At 47.6% G+C, this 19,747-nt stretch overlaps 2 protein-coding genes across 2 annotated transcripts; both read left to right on the top strand.

Annotated features, from left to right (window-relative positions):
* The first annotated feature begins 973 nt into the window (after positions 1-973).
* On the top strand, positions 974-2,096 carry CCL21 (C-C motif chemokine ligand 21). Its single transcript, XM_007100712.2, has 4 exons — positions 974-1,089; positions 1,190-1,310; positions 1,406-1,588; positions 1,671-2,096. Exons 1-4 carry the CDS (start codon positions 1,023-1,025, stop codon positions 1,693-1,695), a joined length of 396 nt encoding a protein of 131 aa, XP_007100774.1. The 5' UTR covers positions 974-1,022; the 3' UTR covers positions 1,696-2,096.
* Positions 2,097-17,679: 15,583 nt separating this feature from the next.
* On the top strand, positions 17,680-19,248 carry CCL19 (C-C motif chemokine ligand 19). The gene is made up of 3 exons (XM_007100746.2): positions 17,680-18,036; positions 18,738-18,864; positions 19,089-19,248. The coding sequence occupies exons 1-3, from the start codon at positions 17,976-17,978 to the stop codon at positions 19,246-19,248; spliced, it is 348 nt and encodes a 115-aa protein (XP_007100808.1). The 5' UTR covers positions 17,680-17,975.
* The last annotated feature ends 499 nt before the right edge of the window (positions 19,249-19,747 follow it).

The following is a 19,747-nucleotide window of genomic DNA, read 5'->3' as shown; positions in this document are numbered from 1 at the left end:
TGCAAAGCAGAAATAGAGACAGAAACGTAGAGAACAAATGTATGGATACCAATGTGCAAAGGGAGGTGGGTGGGAGGAATTGGGAGATTGGGATTGACACAAATACACTATTGATTCTATGTACAAAATAGACAACTAATGAGAATGTACTGTATAGCACAGGGAACTCTACTTAATGCACTGTGGTGACCTAAATGGGAAGGAAATCCAAAAAAGAGGGGATATATGTATATGTATAGCTGATTCATTTTGCTGTACAGTAGAAAATAACACAACATTGTAAAGCAACTGTACTCCAATGAAAATTTAAAAAGAGAGTGAAAAGACAACCCACAGAATGGGAGGAAATATTTGCAAATCATATATTTGATAAGGGTCTATTATCCAGAATGTACAAAGAACTCTTACAATTCATTAGTCAGATTTGTTTTTTAGGAACAGTCCTCAGCCTGCTTGAAGGAACAGGAGAGTGTGGAGCCTGGAGTGAAACAAGGAGGCAATCACAGTGTTCCAGAGGAGAGGTGGTAAGGCCTGCACCAAGACAGTGGCTGGGGATAGAAGGAGGGCCTTTCAGGGACTTCCCTGGTGGTCCAGTGGTTAATAAGTCTCCACGCTTCCACTGCAGGGGGCGCAGGTTCGATCCCTGGTCACGGAACTAAGATCCCGCATGCCACCTGGCACAGCCAAAAAAAATTAAAATTAAAAAAATTTTTTAATTTTTTTAAAAAAGAAGGAGAGCCTCTCAGATTCAACGAATATTGAGGAGGTAGACTCAGGCAGCTTGGGGGACTGAATGGCTGTGTGAAGTTTTCATTTCCGCATACTAGTGAGGCTGGTTGCCAGGACAGGATCTGTCTTTCAGGAAGGAAAAGGAGGGAGATCCCTATACTTGCCTGGACAGAGTAGCTGGGGATGGGGGAAGTGAAAGTGTCTGCCTGCATAAATAGGCAGCACACCAGTCCCAGCCCACACACGGACCCCCAGTTTGGAGCTGTCCACCTCGCCCGAGCTCTACCGTGGCCATGGCTCAGTCACTGATTCTGAGCATCCTTGTCCTAGTCCTGGCCTTCTGCGCCCCCCAGACCCAAGGTATCAGGGAGGGAGTTGCCTAGGATGGGGGCAAGGGGGTGGAGAGGCCTGGGTAGGATCCTCCAAGCAGCCCCTCACTCCCTGTGAACCCCACCTGCAGGCAGTGATGGAGGAGCACAGGACTGTTGCCTCAAGTACAGCCTAAGGAAGATTCCCACCCACGTTGTCCGCAGCTACCGGAAGCAGGAACCAAGCCTGGGATGCCCCATCCCAGCTATCCTGTAAGTGGGTACAAGGGGGTGGGTGCAGGCTGGCAGCTGAGTGGGAGGGCATGATGGGCAAGACTAAGACAGGCTTGCTAACCCCCAAACCCAAGGTTCTCGCCTCGGAAACGCTCTCAGCCAGAGCTATGTGCAGACCCTAAAAAGGCCTGGGTGCAGCACCTGATGCAGCGTCTGGACAAGCCACCAGCCCCATGGAAACCAGCCCAGGACTGTAAGAAGGACAAGGGGGCCCCCAAGTCTGGCAAGAAGGGAAAGGGCTCCAAAGGCTGTAAGAGGTAAGGAAGCTAAAGGGACGGGGGGGTGGGAAGTGAAGGGGAGCCTTGATCATCCCCTCAAAGCCCTCTTCTGCCCTCCCAGGACTGAGACCCCAAAAGGGCCATAGCCCAGTGACGAGCCCGGAGCCCAGGAGGTCCCCACCAGTCTCATCAGGGCTTGGAGCCCCAGCCCAAGCGACAAGAAGTGGGCTAGGAGAGAGGGAGGACTCAGGGGGACCAGAGCAGCCACCCCATGCTGGCCTTGCCTCACCCCTTCTCCAGCTTCAACCACTCTTCTGTATACCCACCCTACCCTGCACGGCTGAGCTGCCCACATCACGCCAGGCCTAGAGAGGCAGAGAAGGGAAAGTCCCACAGGAAATGTGAGAGGTGGCAGCAGGACTGTCCCCTCTGAGGAAGGGTCACCCAGGGCCCTGGACCTGACCATGCTCCACACTGCACCCACCTCTTCTTTGTAAATATGATTTATACCTAACTGAATAAACAGCCATTCTGGCCTTCTTCCCAAGTATCTGTTCCTGTGTGTTTGTGTCCACAGAGAAGCCACTGTCACCACCACAGGGTGGAGTCATACACTCTGGGGTCCCGGCCAAGAGCTCAGGCTGGCAAATTCTATATCCTCACCCACCCCAAGAGTTTCCTTGCTTCCCAGGTGCCCAGACCTGTGGGCAGTAAATGGGAGGCTGACAGGCAGGGTGGGACCTGGGCTGCCCCTGGCCTCTGAGAAATCCCTGCCAATGAAGAGACAGTGGATCCCAGGCACACGTCCCCAACAGCTCCGCAGGCCTCTGAGACCCTGAAGAGATCCCTTCCCTGATTCCGCCCAGCATTCTTTCACTCCCAGCTTCACCGGGGACTGCCTCCCCTTTCCTTGGGGTCTACTGGAGGGAGGCGGGAGCCTGGGCCTGCCTGTAACACAGGTGAACACAAGTTCTACTGAAACCTACCCCACGCAGAGTTCCAGCCCTGGGAGCCCTCGAGAGCCCCCATCTCCTCCCAAAGACCCCAGAGGACTCCCTTCCGCCCTGACCAGTGAAGCTAGGTCTATGGTCTCTCCTTATTGTTTGATGAGGCTATGTGCTCTTTATTCCTGAGTTCTCTATTCCTCCCTCAGCTTCCTTCCAGTTGGGAAAGCATCCTACCCTTCCCTTTTCTCCTTTCTCCCCTAGGTGGGGCCTGGGGCACTTTAGCCCCTTTAACCTCTTGAGGCCAAGGAATAAGTCTCCAATGGCAGGAATTTGGAACCCCAGAACTCAGATGTAAATTAGTCTCCTCTCCAAGAAGACTCCAGTCTGACTCTCCTCTACCTCTCCCTCCCCAGAGCAGAGATCCTCCAATTCCCTGCTTTGCCCTTAGGCTAGGAGAGAGAGGACCATTAGATGGGGCCAGGCCATGTGGGAAAGAAGGGAACAGATCCTGGGAGAGGGGCAAGGAAGTAGAGGTGGCTGCCACCACCTTCTCCTTCCACCGGGGCCTGAGCAAGCCACAGCACTTACTGCTTATTATAGTCATGAAAATATTTGTTCTCTGCTCCTTCTGAGTCCAGTGAGGACAGGGGCTGCTCCCTACCTATCATCATGCAGCAGGTGTGATCTTAGTCTACAAACTCAGATGTTCAAGATTTACTGCACTTTAAAATGTTCTTTCAGGAGTTCCCTGGCAGTCCAGGGGTTAAGACTCGGCACTTTCACTGCCAGGGCCCGGGTTCAATCCCTGGTCAGGGAACTAAAATCTTGCAAGCCGCATGGCATGGCCAAAAAAATAAAAGAAAATGTTCTTTCAATGAACCTACTCCAAGCCCCTGCACTGGAGTGCTGGCATTCTTGGGATCCCATCTGCCAAGGGCTGTGCAAAGTTCAAAGAAACAGCAAGGCACAGGAGAGGCTTCCTACATGCCCTCTACACCATCCCATCATTGGACATCAGTCTCACCAGTGAATGCTGTGGCCCCTGTGTTCCCAGCAGGTATGACTCCCCAGGTCCTGGACTCTCAAACTCTTAGCTCTGTGCCACATTTGAGCCATGGGAGCTCAGCTATGAGAGCCTCCGGGCTTGGACCTAGCTTCCCCAGACATCTCCCCAGAGCCATCTACTCAGGTGGCTTGCTTGCTTCACCCCAGTCAAGGATTAAAGCCCACTGCCTATACTGGCTGGACATATACACCAATCCCCTCCACAGTCTTAAAGAACTCTCTCCAAAACCCTCCCTCTTCCCAGTCCCTCCAAGGTATAACCTCTTCCCAGGTTTGCTTTAGACTTTTACAAAGGCAGAAGGGACTCTAATATCAGGGTGCTACTACTCTCAGCCCTACCAAAACCCTCGCTTGCTCTAAAGAGAAAAGAAAATCATCAGCAAAAAGAGAAAAAGAGGAAAACATAGGCAAAACAAAACAAAACTTCGTATTTCACTAAATTATCCTGCCACACTGCATAGCTGGTATTTGCCTCAAGCCCTGCCCTGATTAGCATGCAATATAATATCAATCTTATCAGAGAATGAGTCCCTACTCTCCTTTTCTGCCTTCATCTTTGACAATACTGTCCTGTTCTTTCTTCTTTCTGTAAGATCCATAATTCAACAAAATCAAATAATACATACTCATGGTTAAAAAAATCAGAAAGTACCAAAAGGCTTATTCTGAACAACCATTTCCTGCAATTTTTAACTCTTAAGCTACTTCCTCTAGGACTTAGTGCCACATGTCTAAATACTTTGTTCATACCTCTGTTTTTTCATTTACCTATTTTTAAAGTTATCAACTGAGGGACTTCCCTGGTGGTGCAACGGTTAAGACTCCACGCTCCCAATGCAGCGGGCCCAGGTTCGATCCCTGGTTAGGGAACTAGATCCCACATGCATGCCGCAACTAAGAGTTCATATGCCACAACTAAGGAGCTGGTGAGCCACAACTAAGAAGCCCACCTGCTGCAACTAAGACCCGGCGCAACCAAATAAATAATTTTTTTTAAAAAAGTTACCTATTGACTTCCTATTATAAAAGGTGGAGATTTAGCTCTCTTACTAACCCTCTTCTCCTGTCACCCTATCCTCTAAATATAGCTATACCACTAAATTTAGACAATGATCAGAATTTACATTATGATGACCATGTAAATGTTGTTCACTGCAGAGCAAAGTAGCGTACTGTGCTTACTTTCGTCACTCAGCTTTTTGTTTTTCTTAAAGATTCAAATTGTTCTTCCTTTTTTTAAAGTACCTCTACCTTCCCATTATCATAGCCTCAGTATTTTTCAAACACTTCATCATAGGATTAAAGACCTAATGTTTAAAATATATGTTATAGAAGACAATATAGGTGAGGGTGGTTATAACCCTGAGGTAGAAAAAGAACTTCTTAAACATAAAACCATAAAACACAAACCACAGGGGGAAAGATCAACACCACCGAATTCAAAGACAAGTAGGAGTTCAGGGTAAAGATGGCAAATTAAACACATGCATTTATTTTCACTCCTTCTTGAGCCCCAACTAAAACTAAAGTAAGTGTTTCTAAGGACTTCCCTGGTGGTCCAGTGGTTAAGAATCCCCTTTCCAATGCAGGGGACGTGGGTTCGATCCCTGGTCGGGGAACTAAGATCCCAAATGCCACGGGGCAACTAAGCCCGCGCTCCACAACAAAGACCCAGCACAGCCAAAAAAATAATAATAATAAAAATAAAATAAATAAAGTAAATGTTTCTGGTGTGTGTATACATTTGTAAAGGCATCAAATCACAAAGACCCAAACGGGAGGGGAGATAAAAGTAACTTTCCAGAAGATAGCTGTTTAGATAAGTAAATATTTCAGTAAAAATAAGTACAAAACATAAAATGGAGTTACAAAGTTGGAGGACTTCCAAACTGATGCTCATGCATACAGTAAAAAGAAATATTTTACTGAATACTAGTCTGCCAGTGTTCAACAGTAAGACAATTAATGGCTTTTACTAGAAATGTGAAAAGAAAAAAATTCCAACCATCAGTCATCCCCCAAACTTACAAAACCATCATCCCACAAACATGAAAACTCATTGTAACCCCTGGAATTTCCTTTAACAGTAATTACTATCTTCTAACAATGTCACCCTCAGTGCCACTCAGAAAATTACTAATACCATGTTTTCAAATGATTTTAGCACTATCTCTTCCATGAAATGATAACACACCCACACACACTTAGAAAATGGTGGGCCAGCTCCTTCTTGTCAGTGCTGCCTCAAAGTCTGAAGACTTCTGCTTCCCCTGGCTCACTCCTTCTTTGTAAATCCTTTAAGGGCCTCTTTGACACAAATGTAAAGGATGGATGGGGCTAGTAAGAGCTCCCAGAATTACAGCTAATAGAAATGTCTTAACAACCTCAGTCATATGAACTGGAAACTAATTCCAAATTGAGCAACCAGATTTCTTAACACTCCTCTCCCTCCATGTTACCTGGGCCACACTTTCGCTAGCCACTATTTCATTCTTTAAAGATCTTGTCATTGGTGATCATGTCCCTCTAATGACTATTAGAGGGACATGATCACCAATGGCAGGATCTTTCTTTTGACATCTTCAAAAATGGGGTACTATGGGGCTACCAGCACAGCACCACTGACATATTTGGCATCCTCTGCCCAGCTTTATGGCACAGGAAGGTCAGAGGGACTGGGTCTATACTTGCTATTTATGAAAGCTCAAAATTAATTTGTTTCCTAGCTTTAATCATTTACCTGTGAAAATGTCTTCAGCTTCAACTGACCTCTTTTGCGAAGTTCTTTTTCTTTGCATGTCCAGGTGTTATTTATCCTTGTATTTGGGGACAAATTGATGCTATTTTGCTAAAAATCATCAATGTTTCTTTCCTTTGCCATCAATCTTGACCAATGAATTACCACTTTTATGGATGCTGAAATTGCCAAGCCTTTTTCTAATGCCTATATTTGGTATTCTTCTAGCGGTGGCTATTCTGCAGTTCCCCTACAGAGATAGTGTTAGCTATGTCAGGAAGGTGAAAACGTCATTTTCTTCAAGAAATCCATTTCCCAGTTTCTGGCAAACAAAAACACCCCAGGGAAACCCTGCTGCCATGTTCTTGAAGACTTTTGCTTTAGAGTCATGGATTGTGCTAATAATAAATTTCAATCTAATATTAAGTTAATAACCGAACTCCACCTGTGATTACCTGAGCAGCCGGCGTCAATTTCGGTTCAGAATACCCACAGCGGACGGGATGTTAAACTCCACTTGGCCTCATTGCCCGGCTCCGCCACTAGGAGGCAGCATCGTCGTCGCGGTCCTCGGTCCTCCAAAGGCAAACAGGCTTGTGGGTTGAACACTACTGTTCTCATTTCCTTCATCTTTCTGGGATTTTCCCCCCGCTTTATTATTTGTCCTCAAATGTGTCTCATGCTAGACCAAGAGTCTAAAATTTTCTTATGTCCACTGATGAGCAGGACAAACTCGTTTTCCGCCCCTGTCCAGGTGAAAGCACTTCATCCTCCGGCACCGAGCATCGGGCCGGGCACGCAGTTAGGCTTTCAATAAACTTTGAGAGCTTATGGTTTCAACCTAAAGGTTGAAAGAAACCTTTCTTAGAGTTGGCACCGTAATCACGCGGCTTAAGGAATCAATCGGGTGCGGGTTATTTGTGCTGCGAAGGAAGTCCCGGAGGTAATGTGAACTTCCTTCAGCCTTTAAGACAAACATTGCTTCCTGTCTTCCACGTTGGGCGCCCTGGCCTCAGGATAAGTTGGGAATACTTGGGGTGGGGAAGACAAATACTCACGGAAAAACACCGGCCTCCGGCCGCCCATGCGTCCCAGCCTGCCCAGCCGAGAACCCACGGATTCAGGGGCCCGAGTGGCAGAGGTTTGGTGGGACAGCCGCTGTGCTCGGCCCGTGATAATCGCCGCCCGGGGGCTTCCCAGGCCCACGCCGACCCCAGGTCCTGGGGCTGCGGGTCCTACCCGCAGCCCGAGTCTCCCCTCTGCACGTTCCGCCCGTGTGCCAGGACCCGCGCGCTGGGACCCGGGGCCGGACCCTCGGCCTCGGGACCAGCGGGGGCCTGGAGCGGGGACAGCACCAGAGGCCGTGCCAGGCCCACGGACTTTGGGCCCAACGCCCTTCTCAATCTCTCTGAGCAGCCCGCCGGGTCGGGGCCGCACCCCGCCCTTGCTAGAGCACCCCCCACCCGCCAGCGCCCACCCACCCCTCAGCCAGAGCGGCGCCCACTCCAGAGCTTCCCTTCCCAGGCTGGTGCGCCCTCTGCAGGCCTGGGAGGGGAGACACATCAGGCACAGACGTGGACACAGAGCCACAGCGCTCTCTCTCTCTCTCTCTCTCTCTCTCTCTCTCTCTCTCTCTCTTCTCTCTCTCTCTCTCTCTCTCTCACACACACACACACACACACACACACACACAGGTGACGGGCACACCAGTCACGCTCAGCCCCACGGACACAGCTCCTGATACGCACATTCATCCATTCAACAAACATTTATTAAGCATCTAATCGAGATGCTCTCCACAATCGTTTACTCCCCGGTAATCCCACTCCTACCATGGCCTTGGTTGACTTTCCCGGCCTCGCTGCTGCCTTACCTGCCTCAATGGCTAAAGTGCCCTCCACCCAGGATCTCCGACCCCTGGGGCATGGATTTGATCAGACCAGGGAGCATGAAGACTGAGCGGGCTCCTTGGGAGAGTGTGGTGCCAAGATGAGCTGAACTGCCCTGAGCTGGGAGATTTGTCCAAAGCTCACACTGAACCAGGAACCCCACGAAGGCCACGAGGCTGAGAAGAGGGTGAACTAGGTAAAGCAGGTAGCACACTGAGGGCTCTATGGGTGTGGTCAGAAACTGTTTCAAACCCACCTCCCTGGTCTCCACCACCCCACCACTGGATCATTTAAACCAATGGCTAGGGAGTTGGTGCCTTAAAACTTCCACCCATAGGGCCTATGCCCTCCCCCTTTTTGCCATGATAGAAGGTACCATCAGAACACCTGATGGCTGTCACCTTCCCCGATTCGTCTTCTTCTACCTGATCTGTCGGTGTTAGGGAGCTCCAGGCCTTGGAACTTGACCCCTTCTATCTACACTCACTCCCTTGATGACCTCATTGTCTTATGGTTTTAAATACCATCCATATGCTCCCAAACTTTTATCTTCAGCTAGAATCTCTCCCCTGAACTCTAGACTCATACTACCAACTACCTATTTAACATCTCTACTTATATGTCCAAAATGCAGCTTCAACTTAAAAAGTCAAAACAAGGCTCCTGGAGGGAGAGATAAATTAGAAGTTTGGGATTAAAATATACATGCTACTATATATAAAATAGATAACTAACAAGCACTTGTATAGCACAGGGAACTATACTCAATATCTTGTATTAACCTGTAACAGAACAGAATCTAAAAAGGACCAGCGGGACCAGCGGTCCCCTGTATATATATAACTGAATCACTTTGCTGTATACCTGAGACTAACACAGCATTCTAAATCAACTATACTTCAGTAAAAATTTTTAAAAAACAAGGCTCCTGACCTTCTCACAAACCCACTCCTCTACAGTCGTCCACATCTTGGTAAATATAACTCCAACAATCACATTGCTCAAGCCAAAAACATTGAAGTATTTTCTCTGTCTCTCTCTCTTCTTTCTCTCATATCCTATGCTGAACCCCTCAGCAGAGCCCACTGGCTCTACATTCAAAATATTTCCAGAATCTGACCACTTCTCACCAACTCTCAGCAACCTCATGTCCTCCCTGGATTATTGCAAGTGCCTCCAAGCTGGTCTCCAGGCTTCCATTTTTGCACCACTTTGGTCTATCTTCCATCCGACAGCCACAAGGAGACTTTAACACATGCCAGATCATGTCACTGTTCAAAACCCTCCAAAGGTCCCCCAACTCATTCAGAGTAGAACATAAACCCTGCAATGGCCTACAAAGCCCTACACTATCTGGCCCATGTTGTTATCTGATTGTATCTCCTACCACTCTACTCTTTGCTACTTCCCTCCCATAACATTGGCCTCCTTTCCATTCCTCAAATACACTTTTGCCTCAAGACCTTCATACTTGCTATTTTTCTCATCTAAAGCATCTTCCCCAGATCTCCACATGGCTCTCTCCCTCACGTTCTTCAGATCAGCTCTCTGCTCAAATGTAATCAGACAAGACTTCCATGACCACCCTCCCCAATACTCCCTATCCCTCTAGCCTTCTTTATTGTTCTTCATAGCACTTACTGCCATCTGACATACTATTTTTTTTTCTTGTTTGCTTATTGCCTGTCTCCTTGATAAGAATAAAAACTCCAGGGACTTCCCTGGTGGTCCAGTGGGTAAGACCCCACACTCCCAATGCAGGGGGCCTGGGTTCGACTCCTGGCCCGGGAATTAGATCCCACGTGCATGCCTCAACTAAGAAGTCCGAATGCCACAACTAAGAAGCCCGCATGCCACAACTAAAAGATCCCGCATGCAGCAACGAAGATCCCATGTGCCGCAACTAAGACCCGGCTCAGCCTAAATAATTAAATATTTAAAAAAAAAAAAAAAGGAATAAAAACTCCGCAAGAGCAGGAATGTCTTTCTGTTTCATTTACTGCTGTGTCCCAGTGCCAAGAACAGTGTCTGGAACATAGGACGACCTCAATAAATGTTTATTGAATGAATGTTGTGTAAATCCCTTGGTTATTATTACTTCATTATTTCACCCTTTGCTGCTGATTCTCAGGATCTTTCCCAACAGGCATTCCAGGAAGACAGTATTGAAATTTATTTGAAATCTTTATGCCAGCTCTGCACTATACTCTTGTATCCTATAAGATCTTGGAGGGAAACAAATGGCATGACCCAAAAGTCTTAATAGAAAAGAATTTAGTGAAGGGTCAATTTATAGAGGTGAGGGCAGGGTTGTTGTGGGCAGCCACTGCACATGAATTTGTATAGCTCCAAACTTCAGGCCATCTCTCCTTCTGGACAAAGTGGACATTAAATGTACTGCCTGAAATTCTGCCCACTGAGAGGACTTCCCTTCACCACTGTCTTTCAGGGCCACCCCTGAATGTAACCAACTGTCTGCTTTTGACTGATGCCAGCATACCTTAGAGACCCATCTGAAAATCAAGACCATTCACTTCCTCTCTCTGTTAACTGTTTATAGAAAACTTCTCCACGAAGGCATAAGTACGATCAAAAGAAGAAGCAGAAAACAATAAAAGTAGGAATCTGAGTCACCTCCCACGTTTTACTCATGCCTTCTGAAATTTCTAAGGCCTGGTCTCAAATGTACAATGTTCCTTTGACAGTGGAACGCTGGCCATGCACATCCAACTATATGACTTGCTATAGATAACACCCTAGGTTGCGTTGTCACTGGGTGATCTCTAGTCTGAGTTTTAAACCAGGGCCCAGTGGCAAATCAGGACTGATTTTCAAAGAGTAAATAATTGTTAGCAGAAGAGGTATGTCCTTACTCAACACCCTAAGGGTCTTTCCTGTAATGCTCCTTCTGGGGCTCCTGTCACACCCTTCTCTGCCACAGACAATCTGAAATTCCCTGGATTTATGAGTCATAAGGCCCAAGTAGCCAGGCAACTTTCCCCAGAGCCTAGACCTGCTGCAGACCCCTTCCTTGCTCTGGGTCTCATTCAAAACTGTCAGCTTTATGCCATATCCAATAAATATTTTGCTGTACTACACCTAACTATGATGTATGTTGCCTCTAAAATCCAAACAGCTCTTTAAGCATTGTGCCTCTTCATGGTAAATGTGCAACATTCCCCAGATCACTGTTTTCCAGTTTCTCCCTACCTCTAATAGCCTAGAAATTTTACCTATGTTGCAGGATCCTGAATTTTTGGAAGATTTCTTTCTCTCCCTCTGACATACATAGGTCTTACTGAGGCATTTAGGGCGACTGCTATTTCTTGTGTGCCAGTAAACATAATGTCATCAGTTTAAAGGACTACTTTGATATTCTGTGAGATATCCAGATTATCTTACGATAATCGGAGCAGGAAAGCTGATAATGTCCCTGAGGTAAAACAGTGAAGGTGTATTTCTGTCATTATAGTTGAAAACGAATGGATTTCAATGGTCTTTAAGTGACTGGTACAGAAAGAAGGCACATGCTAGATTATTAGCTGTAATATGTTGTACCAAGGGCTGAAGCATCTTTAAGTCTTTGAAGGTGCTCTATTCTATGCACATTCTTTAGCAACAAAGCATTGCTTTAAGTTTACTATTGTAGGGGGGAACATGGTGGGGCACGCACAGTTCAAAGGACTTCCACTTGGCCCTTCCTACCATAATTTTCCTCACTCCATGGTCAAGCAACCAGTGTGGAGATCCTGCTAATTACTAAGTATAGTTATTCCCACTATACATTCTGAAACTAGAGAAATAACCACTGGATAGGTCTTACAGATTCACTGTGAGATGGACCTGAACCAAGATCCTTCTATCACCTGAACTCCATAAACCCTTACTCTGACTAGTGGACCACAATGGGGTTTTGGGTCCCCAAGACTAGTATTAACATGAGACAGTATCTAATAATCCCCCAAAGATCTGAATGTTTTCTGTTCACCATTCATAGTCACCCTGGCAAACGGCTACAGATCTCTCTAGGGAAGGCTTAGAGAAGTGATTCTCGAATTTTAGCATACATCAAAATCACCAGAAAGGCTTGTTAAAATACAGATTGCTAGGCCACTCCCAGAGTTTCTGATTCAATGGAGTTGAGGCAGAGCCCAAGAATTTGCATTTCTGCCAAGTTCCCAGCTGATGCTGATGCTGCTGGTCCAGGGACCACACTTTGAGAGCCACTGACTAGAAGAAAGATCTATAGAGTCCACCTGTGAAAAGACTCAAGTCTTCCCACCCCCCACCATCCAATCAAGAGGCTTCAGGTCTGGGGAACTGATTTAAGTCAAGGAACTGGGTAAAACACTGTAAATCCCCAATACAATTTGAATCAAGCTTCTCCCTACCAGGCCTAGACATTTTACACTTATATGGGTCAGTATGTTGTCCATCTATTTCATTCCTAGGAAAACTATGATCAATTAGCTACCACCACAGATCCTTATGGGCAAAGCACAAGGATTACCACTTATCCCTGCAGCTTATTTAGTAATTTCATTCATCTTATTGCTCAGAAGGTGAGCATCTAGACTCTACCACTCAAAGATTCCATTATTCTCCTTGAAATGAGATTGCCCAGTCCCAAGAGAACATCTCCCATCCTCATCTCCTGCCTACTAAAGAAACCACTACAGGGCTTCCCTGGTGGCGCAGTGGTTAAGAATCCGCCCGCCAATGCAGGGGACACGGGTTCGAGTCCTGGTCCGGGAAGTTCCCACATGCCGCAGAGCAACTAAGTCCATGCACCACAACTACTGAGCCTGTGCTCTAGAGCCCGCGAGCCACAACTACTGAAGCCCACGTGCCTAGAGCCCATGCTCCACAGCAAGAGAAGCCACCACAATGAGAAGCTCCCGCACCGCAACAAAGAGCAGCCCCCGCTCACCGCAACTAGAGAAAGCCCGCACGCAGCAACAAAGACCCAACACAGCCAAAAATAAATTTTAAAAAATAAATAAATCTATTAAAAAAAAAAAAGAAATCACTACAGTGCTTTTCATAGTTAGTGTTCCCATCACCAGTGCTTTTCTTATGGGCTTGGAGAAGGAATTATCTTCCTGGGCCCTTCAGAGTTAGTGGCTGCACATAAGAGGGGCCTCCAACATTCCCATCTCCGTAACCTTTGCACTCTTTCCTCTGTTTTGCTACTCAAGGTATATTCTGAGGACCAGGACCATCAGCATCACTTAGAAGTTTGTTAGAAACACAACATCTTGGACTTCCCCCAGACTTACTTAATCAGAATCTGCAGTTTAATAAAACCCCCCAGTGAATCATATGCACCTCAAATTCTCAGGAAGACTGTTCTACAATATGCCAGTGAGGTTCTAGCACCTCAGCATCATTGATCATAGGCCACTGTTGAGTCCAGGCTTCCAGTAGCCAGCTCAACAGATTATTAACACCATTCCCAGGTGCTCAGCTAATACAGTAATACCCAAATCCTGGATAAGGGCATACATATCAATAAATTTGTCCTCACTGGTCCCCGAGATTCTCCCAATACAGTTGACAAGTTCTTGCAACTCCTTCAGTGTACATGCTATTGTTCTTGGAGCATATCTTGTACCTTCCCATCCAGGCTCTGTTAGAATCAAACTCGCACTATGGGCCTGGAGGCTATGAAGGGTGGTGAGGGTGGGTCCTGAAGAGGACCCCTGCATGCCTTTTGCCAGGGAGTTATTAAAAACATTTTTTAATGGATGGGAAGGCTGGATCATTCATGGTTTGCAGGGGGAGGAGTGTTCTGCTGCCAGCAAGGAAGGTTTAGGGGAATTTAAAGGTCCAAAATTCTCAGCTTTGTTCATCTCTGCCTAAATGTCCCCATTCCAAGTCTCAGAGTCCTTCTCCTTCCCAAGAGTGTGCTTATGCTAGTATTAGGAATATGGTGGGGTTGTGCATTTACCCGGTGTTGCAACTCTATCACACATACAAGCAGTTTTGGGGCTTGATCCATAGCCATATCTGCCATGTGGCTATGGATCACATAAATTAAAGATGACTTAAGAATTCCATAGTGAAGGGGGATAAATTAGGAAGAGAGGGATAAATTAGGAGCTTGGGATTAACAGATACACACTACTATGTACAGAATAAATAAACAACAAGGACCTACTGTAGAGCACAGGGAACTATATTCAATACCTTGTAATAACCTATAATGGAAAAGAATCTGAAAAAGAATAGATATATAGATATATATGTAACTGAATCACTTTGCCGTACACCAGAAACTAACACAACATTGTAAATCAACGGTACTTCAATTAAAAAAAAATTCCATAGAAGTTGTCTGAATCTCTACCCATAACTTGAATTAGAATTTCCTGTTCTTAAACTTTTCTTTTACTTATGTAATTGTGCCAGCACAATCAGAAACAGGCAGCCCACCCAACAATATATGTAATGACCATTTGAAATCACCATTTGCGTCCATAGCAATTAAGTACCTGAGGCATTTTATCTCCTAATGTCTTTCCCTCCATCAGCATCCCACACTGCACCTCACTTAGTGATAGTCTTAAGTGATGGTGATGCTTCTTCAAGTTCTGGATTACTCGTGTCCTCTTTCCCAGTGCAAGGAGGTTTGCGCACTCAGCAAATATATGAGCAACGCAATCCCAGGATCCCATTTTGGAAATCTATTTCCTGGGATGTCTTCTGGTACCATTTACTGTATCAGTTAGGATCCTGGCAGGAAACAGATGGCACACTCAAAAAAAGTCTAACCAGAAAGATTTTAATAAAGGGGCTATTTAAGAGGTGGGGGTCAAGATTAAGGAACCAACACAGAAGAGTGAGGCACTCAGGGTTCAGCAATAGTGGGAAACCATTACCATACCAAGGCCTGAAGGGGCCAGAGGAAGGAACAGTGTTTTGGGAGCCTCAGAGATAAACCCACAGAGAGGAGGCAGCCCAAAGGAATCTAACTGTAGATCAGTGGTTCTCAAACTTCAGTATGTATCAGAGTCATCAAGAGTGCATTAAAATACAGATTGCTCCAGTAGGTCTGGAGTAAGACCTGAGAATTTGCATTTCTAACAAGCTCCCAGGTGATGCTGATGCTGCTGTCCAAAGACCACTCTTTTTTTTTAATTAATTAATTTTTTTTTTTTTTTTTTTTTTTTGGCTGCGTTGGCTCTTCGTTTCTGCGCGCGGGCTTTTCTCTAGTTGCAGTGTGCAGGGGCTACTCTTCGTTGCAGCACGTGGGCTTCTCATTGAGTTGGCTTTTCTTTGTTGCAGAGCACGGGCTCTAGGTGCGCGGGCTTCAGTAGTTGTGGCACGTGGGCTCAGTAGTTGTGGCTCGTGGGCTCTACAGCATGGGCTCAGTAGTTGTGGCACACGGCCTTAGTTGCTCCACAGCATGTGGGATCTTGCCGGACCAGGGCTCGAACCTGTGTCCCCTGCACTGGCAGGCGGATTCTTAACCACTGCACCACCAGGGAAGCCCCCGAAGACCACTCTTTAAGAACAACCACCACAGAGTAAATTATTCACTGTCAGGACGATAGCGAGATGAAGGATTTGGAGAATTAATACCCCAACCTCTCTCTCCTACCATTGATCTCCTGCTGCTGCCTCCCATGGCCAAGCCCAAACAGAAGCTAAAGGATAAGGGATCCTGAGTAATATTGTCTGTAGAGGTCACCCTTCTAGAGAACAGAGCAGGGCAGAGAAGAGTGGAGAATGGATGGGGGTGGGGCAACAGAGAATAATCAGAACCACCATAAAGAGAAGGATCCATGGAAAGATGGAGAGATAGATGCATTGACAGACATCTGAATAAAAGATAGAATAATGGTTAATATTGAGTGTTTACTGTGTACCAGCCTCTAAACTAAGGGTTTTGCTCAGATTACCTCATTTAATCCTAAGAATTAAAAGCTATTACCATTCCTCTTTTACAGATAAGGACACTAAGACACAGAAACTAGATACTTTGCACATGGTCACACAGCTAGCAAGTAATGTAATCTAAATCCCAACCTAGGCATGCTATGTGTAGAGCCTCACTCCCCTGTGCTGTTCTGTGATCAGTGGCAGACAGGCAGTGTGGGATGGTAGGAAAGAGTGTAAATCTTAAAGATGCCTGGGTTCAAGACACTTATTTGCTTTGTGACCTTGTGCTCTGAGCCTCATTCCTTATGTGTTAAAAGAGATAATAATATGATAATAATAAAAACTACTTCCTAGGGCTTCCCTGGTGGCACAGTGGTTAAGAATCTGCCTGCCAATGCAGGGGACAAGGGTTTGAGCCCTGGACCAGGAAGATCCCACATGCCACGGAGCAACTAAGCCCGTGCGCCACAACTACTGAACCTGCACTCTAGAGCCCGTGAGCCACAAGTACTGAAGCCCACGCACCTATGCTCCGCAACAAGAGAAGCCTCCGCAATGCGAAGCCCGCGCGCAGCAACAAAGACCCAACGCAGCCAAAAATAAATAAATAAATAAATAAATTTATTTATTTTTTTAGAAAAACTACTTCCTAGTTTTTTGGGGAAAGTTAAGCAAGGTAACAGTGGTCAAGTCCTTGGTATGAAGTCTAGCACCTAGTAAACCAATCAGAAATACTATTACTACTATTATTATTAATGGATGGAAAGAAAAATAAGTCAGAAACTTATGAGTGAAACACTCTCCCATCCAAAAGAGGGTTCAGGGCTTGGGTAGGGATGGGTGAATGGGTGTCCCACATATTAATTTCTCTTCTGAGGACTTCTCTTCTGGTCTATCTCCGTTTTTTCTCATAAGGATGGGAAATCACTTGTCCTCTCCCCCATCTGTCTATTCCTTGAAATTTGGGGATTTGTGTGAATATGAGCTGGCCAGCCCCCTCTCCTTAGAAATCCCCTCTTGGTTCCCAGGATCCAGAGGAAGGGAAAGATGAAGGGAGTTATGCCAGGCCAGGCTCTCTCCAGCTGTTCTGTTGACCCAGGTGTTGGGCATATGAAAATGGTAACTCGAGAAAGGGACAGTGCTGCTGAGTCAGGAGGTTGAATCCCAGAGGCCTGAGATGTGGGAAGAGGTGGTGAGCCTCCTTCCAAGGAACATTCCTTCTCAACTCTGCTTGTCCCAAGGGAGAGACTGGTTCCCAGACCATGGGTGCGCAGGCACCGTAATGACCCTGGGAGGCTACCCGAGGCTCCACGGTTGTTCTGAGGGCACCAGGGAGTCTTCTTCATCACCGCCAGCACCAGAGAGAAGAACCACAGAGAAGAGAGTGAGGATAAGGGATAAACCTAGGGAAGGGCACGCAGCTCCTCACTCTGGCCCCTCCATCCTAACCATCACCTCTAGAGGACAGCCCTGTGGCTGATGACACAAATGCCACCAGGGAGGTGATAGTGCAGACTCTCTCTCTGGAGCTAATAGCACAAGGTCCCCTTCTCTTGGCCAGACTGCAGGCTGCTTAGGTTCTTAGAGCTGAAGCCAAGGAAAGCAGAAGAGAAGAAAAGAGGGAGGGCAGGGTCAGTTTCCGTCAGAAAGAGGGGGGCAGAGGGGAATCCACGGAACGGACTTGAAGGGGAATTTCTGAGCAGAGAAAGTGAAAGTTCCGGGCCATAAATGGGTGGCAGTGGCAGCGTCCTCCACTTCGTCCACTCTCACATCCCCAGACCCCTTCACACCCCGCACTTCCCAGCACTCTCACCCACTCCCAGCCAGGCCCCGGCTTCACACAGACTCTGCCCAGATTCACTCACGCTCACAGCTTGCTGGCAGTCAGTCTCCGCTCATCCTCCATGGCACCCCATGCAGCTGCACTACTAGCCCTCAGCCTGCTGATTCTCTGGACCTCCCCTGGTAAGACTGAGGGGAGGCTTAGGGTGGGGGGCAAGTAACAGGGGTGTCTAGGGCTCAGGCTGCTTGACGCTGGACGTGAGGGACTCTGTGAGTTATGACTGCATGTTTCAGGGAATCTGTATTGTGCCCCGTGTGTGTGCCTGTGAGTGGCGGTGTACCTGGGGCCCTGAATTCCAATGTGTATCTGTCTCTTGGTGTATCCAGGGCCTATGACTACCCCCCTCTCTTCAGGCTCTATTTCCTGCTACCTCAGTTTCCCAGGCGGGAGAGAACAGTATATATTTTCTTAAGGTGGAGAGAATGGGAGACACTGGTCTAAGAAGGGTCAAAAAATTTAACAGTGGTCAAAATATTTAACAACTCCTAAGTTCTGCTAATGCCACCCTCCTGTTATCCACCCCACCCCATTCCCTACCCCACGTCCTTCCCCCCACTGACACTATAACCAGCATGAACTCTTCATTTGTGGGGAAGTTGAAAGGACTTGGGAGAGAAGTTGGGGTGGTCAGGGAAGCAGGAAGGCATTTGTGGGGCTCAGGACAGCGGTCGTTTGCCGAACTGCTTAGAAGTGCTTCGATATATTTAGCGAATATCAATCAGGTCTAGCTGCGGCCACACGCAGACAGGTAACCTTAATACCAGTGAGAGCTGTGGCCTCCGCTGCTCAGTGTCCCTGTGTCCTGACACTAATCCTACCCCAGCTCTGGGAGATGCCAACGACGCTGAAGACTGCTGCCTGTCTGTGGCCCAGCGCCCCATCCCTGGATTCCTGGTGCGAGCCTATCGTTACCTGCTCATCAACAATGGCTGCAGGGTGTCTGCCGTCGTGTGAGTGGGACCAGCCTGACTAACCTCACCTCCCCCATCAGCCCCTGGGGAAGCCCACACCCACCTTCTTATCTCTCTCCTCCTTGCCAAGCCCAACCTCTGCAAGGAAGCCCCTGAAACAGGTTCCCAGGTGTGGTCCCCAGCCGCTGCCCCTCACACCAGGGCCTGCCAGGAAGCTGGGCTCCAGGGCTCTATTTTCTCTGACCTCTGACCTCTGTCTCCAGGTTCACCACGCTGAGAGGTCACCAGCTCTGTGCACCCCCAGACCAGCCCTGGGTGGGCCGCATCATCCGGAGACTGCAGAAGAGCTCAGCCAAGGCAAGCCTGACCCTCCCCAGCCCCGCCTCCTCCCTCCAAGCCCCTGCCCAAGACCCCAGCCCATGACCTTGCCTCTCCTTCCTCCCCCAGGGAAAGCGCTACAGCAGGTAGCCCATGGTAGCCCCAGAGGGAGCCCTGTGTCTGAGGGAAAGAATGTGAATCACTGAAGCCCTGGGGAACCAAGGACCAGAAGGGAGGAACAGGCCTCCTGCTCCCCTGCACCAGACCTGACCCAGCTGGGGCGGGGCAGGAGTGTGACTGTGGGTGTGGGTGTGATTGTGAATGTGGATGAGTGTGGTGAAAGCACAACTTCTCCATGCCCAGACTGCAGTGTTTCCAATAAAGCCCAGCTGGTACCCACGAATCCGTCTGTCTGCTGTCTGTTTGCTGTCTGTCCAGGAGGACTGTGATAGGAAGGGCGAGGTAGAATGGCCGGGTTAGTTTCCACCCTGCAGCCCAAGCAACGTCCTCATCGACCTCCACCTAATACGCTGTGTTCTCAGGATCAGCTCCCATGATCAGGGCCCCACCTCATGTCTCCTCACAGCCCTATCACACTCCACGG

This window comes from Physeter macrocephalus, chromosome 9 (assembly GCF_002837175.3).
Source record: "Physeter macrocephalus isolate SW-GA chromosome 9, ASM283717v5, whole genome shotgun sequence".
In the NCBI taxonomy this organism is placed as follows: domain Eukaryota; kingdom Metazoa; phylum Chordata; class Mammalia; order Artiodactyla; family Physeteridae; genus Physeter; species Physeter macrocephalus.
The sequence above is the reverse complement of the archived record's forward strand: the minus strand, read 5'-3'. Positions and strand labels throughout refer to the sequence as shown.

Bases quoted from the DNA above. Each gene is read 5' to 3' on its own strand.
- CCL21 (XM_007100712.2), top strand. From the start codon at position 1,023: ATGGCTCAGTCACTGATTCTGAGCATCCTTGTCCTAGTCCTGGCCTTC. The intron at 1,090-1,189 runs GTATCAGGGAGG...CCCCACCTGCAG, and splicing joins CTGCGCCCCCCAGACCCAAG to GCAGTGATGGAGGAGCACAG. The intron at 1,589-1,670 runs GTAAGGAAGCTA...CTGCCCTCCCAG, and splicing joins GGCTCCAAAGGCTGTAAGAG to GACTGAGACCCCAAAAGGGC.
- CCL19 (XM_007100746.2), top strand. From the start codon at position 17,976: ATGGCACCCCATGCAGCTGCACTACTAGCCCTCAGCCTGCTGATTCTC. The intron at 18,037-18,737 runs GTAAGACTGAGG...ATCCTACCCCAG, and splicing joins GATTCTCTGGACCTCCCCTG to CTCTGGGAGATGCCAACGAC. The intron at 18,865-19,088 runs GTGAGTGGGACC...CTCTGTCTCCAG, and splicing joins TGCAGGGTGTCTGCCGTCGT to GTTCACCACGCTGAGAGGTC.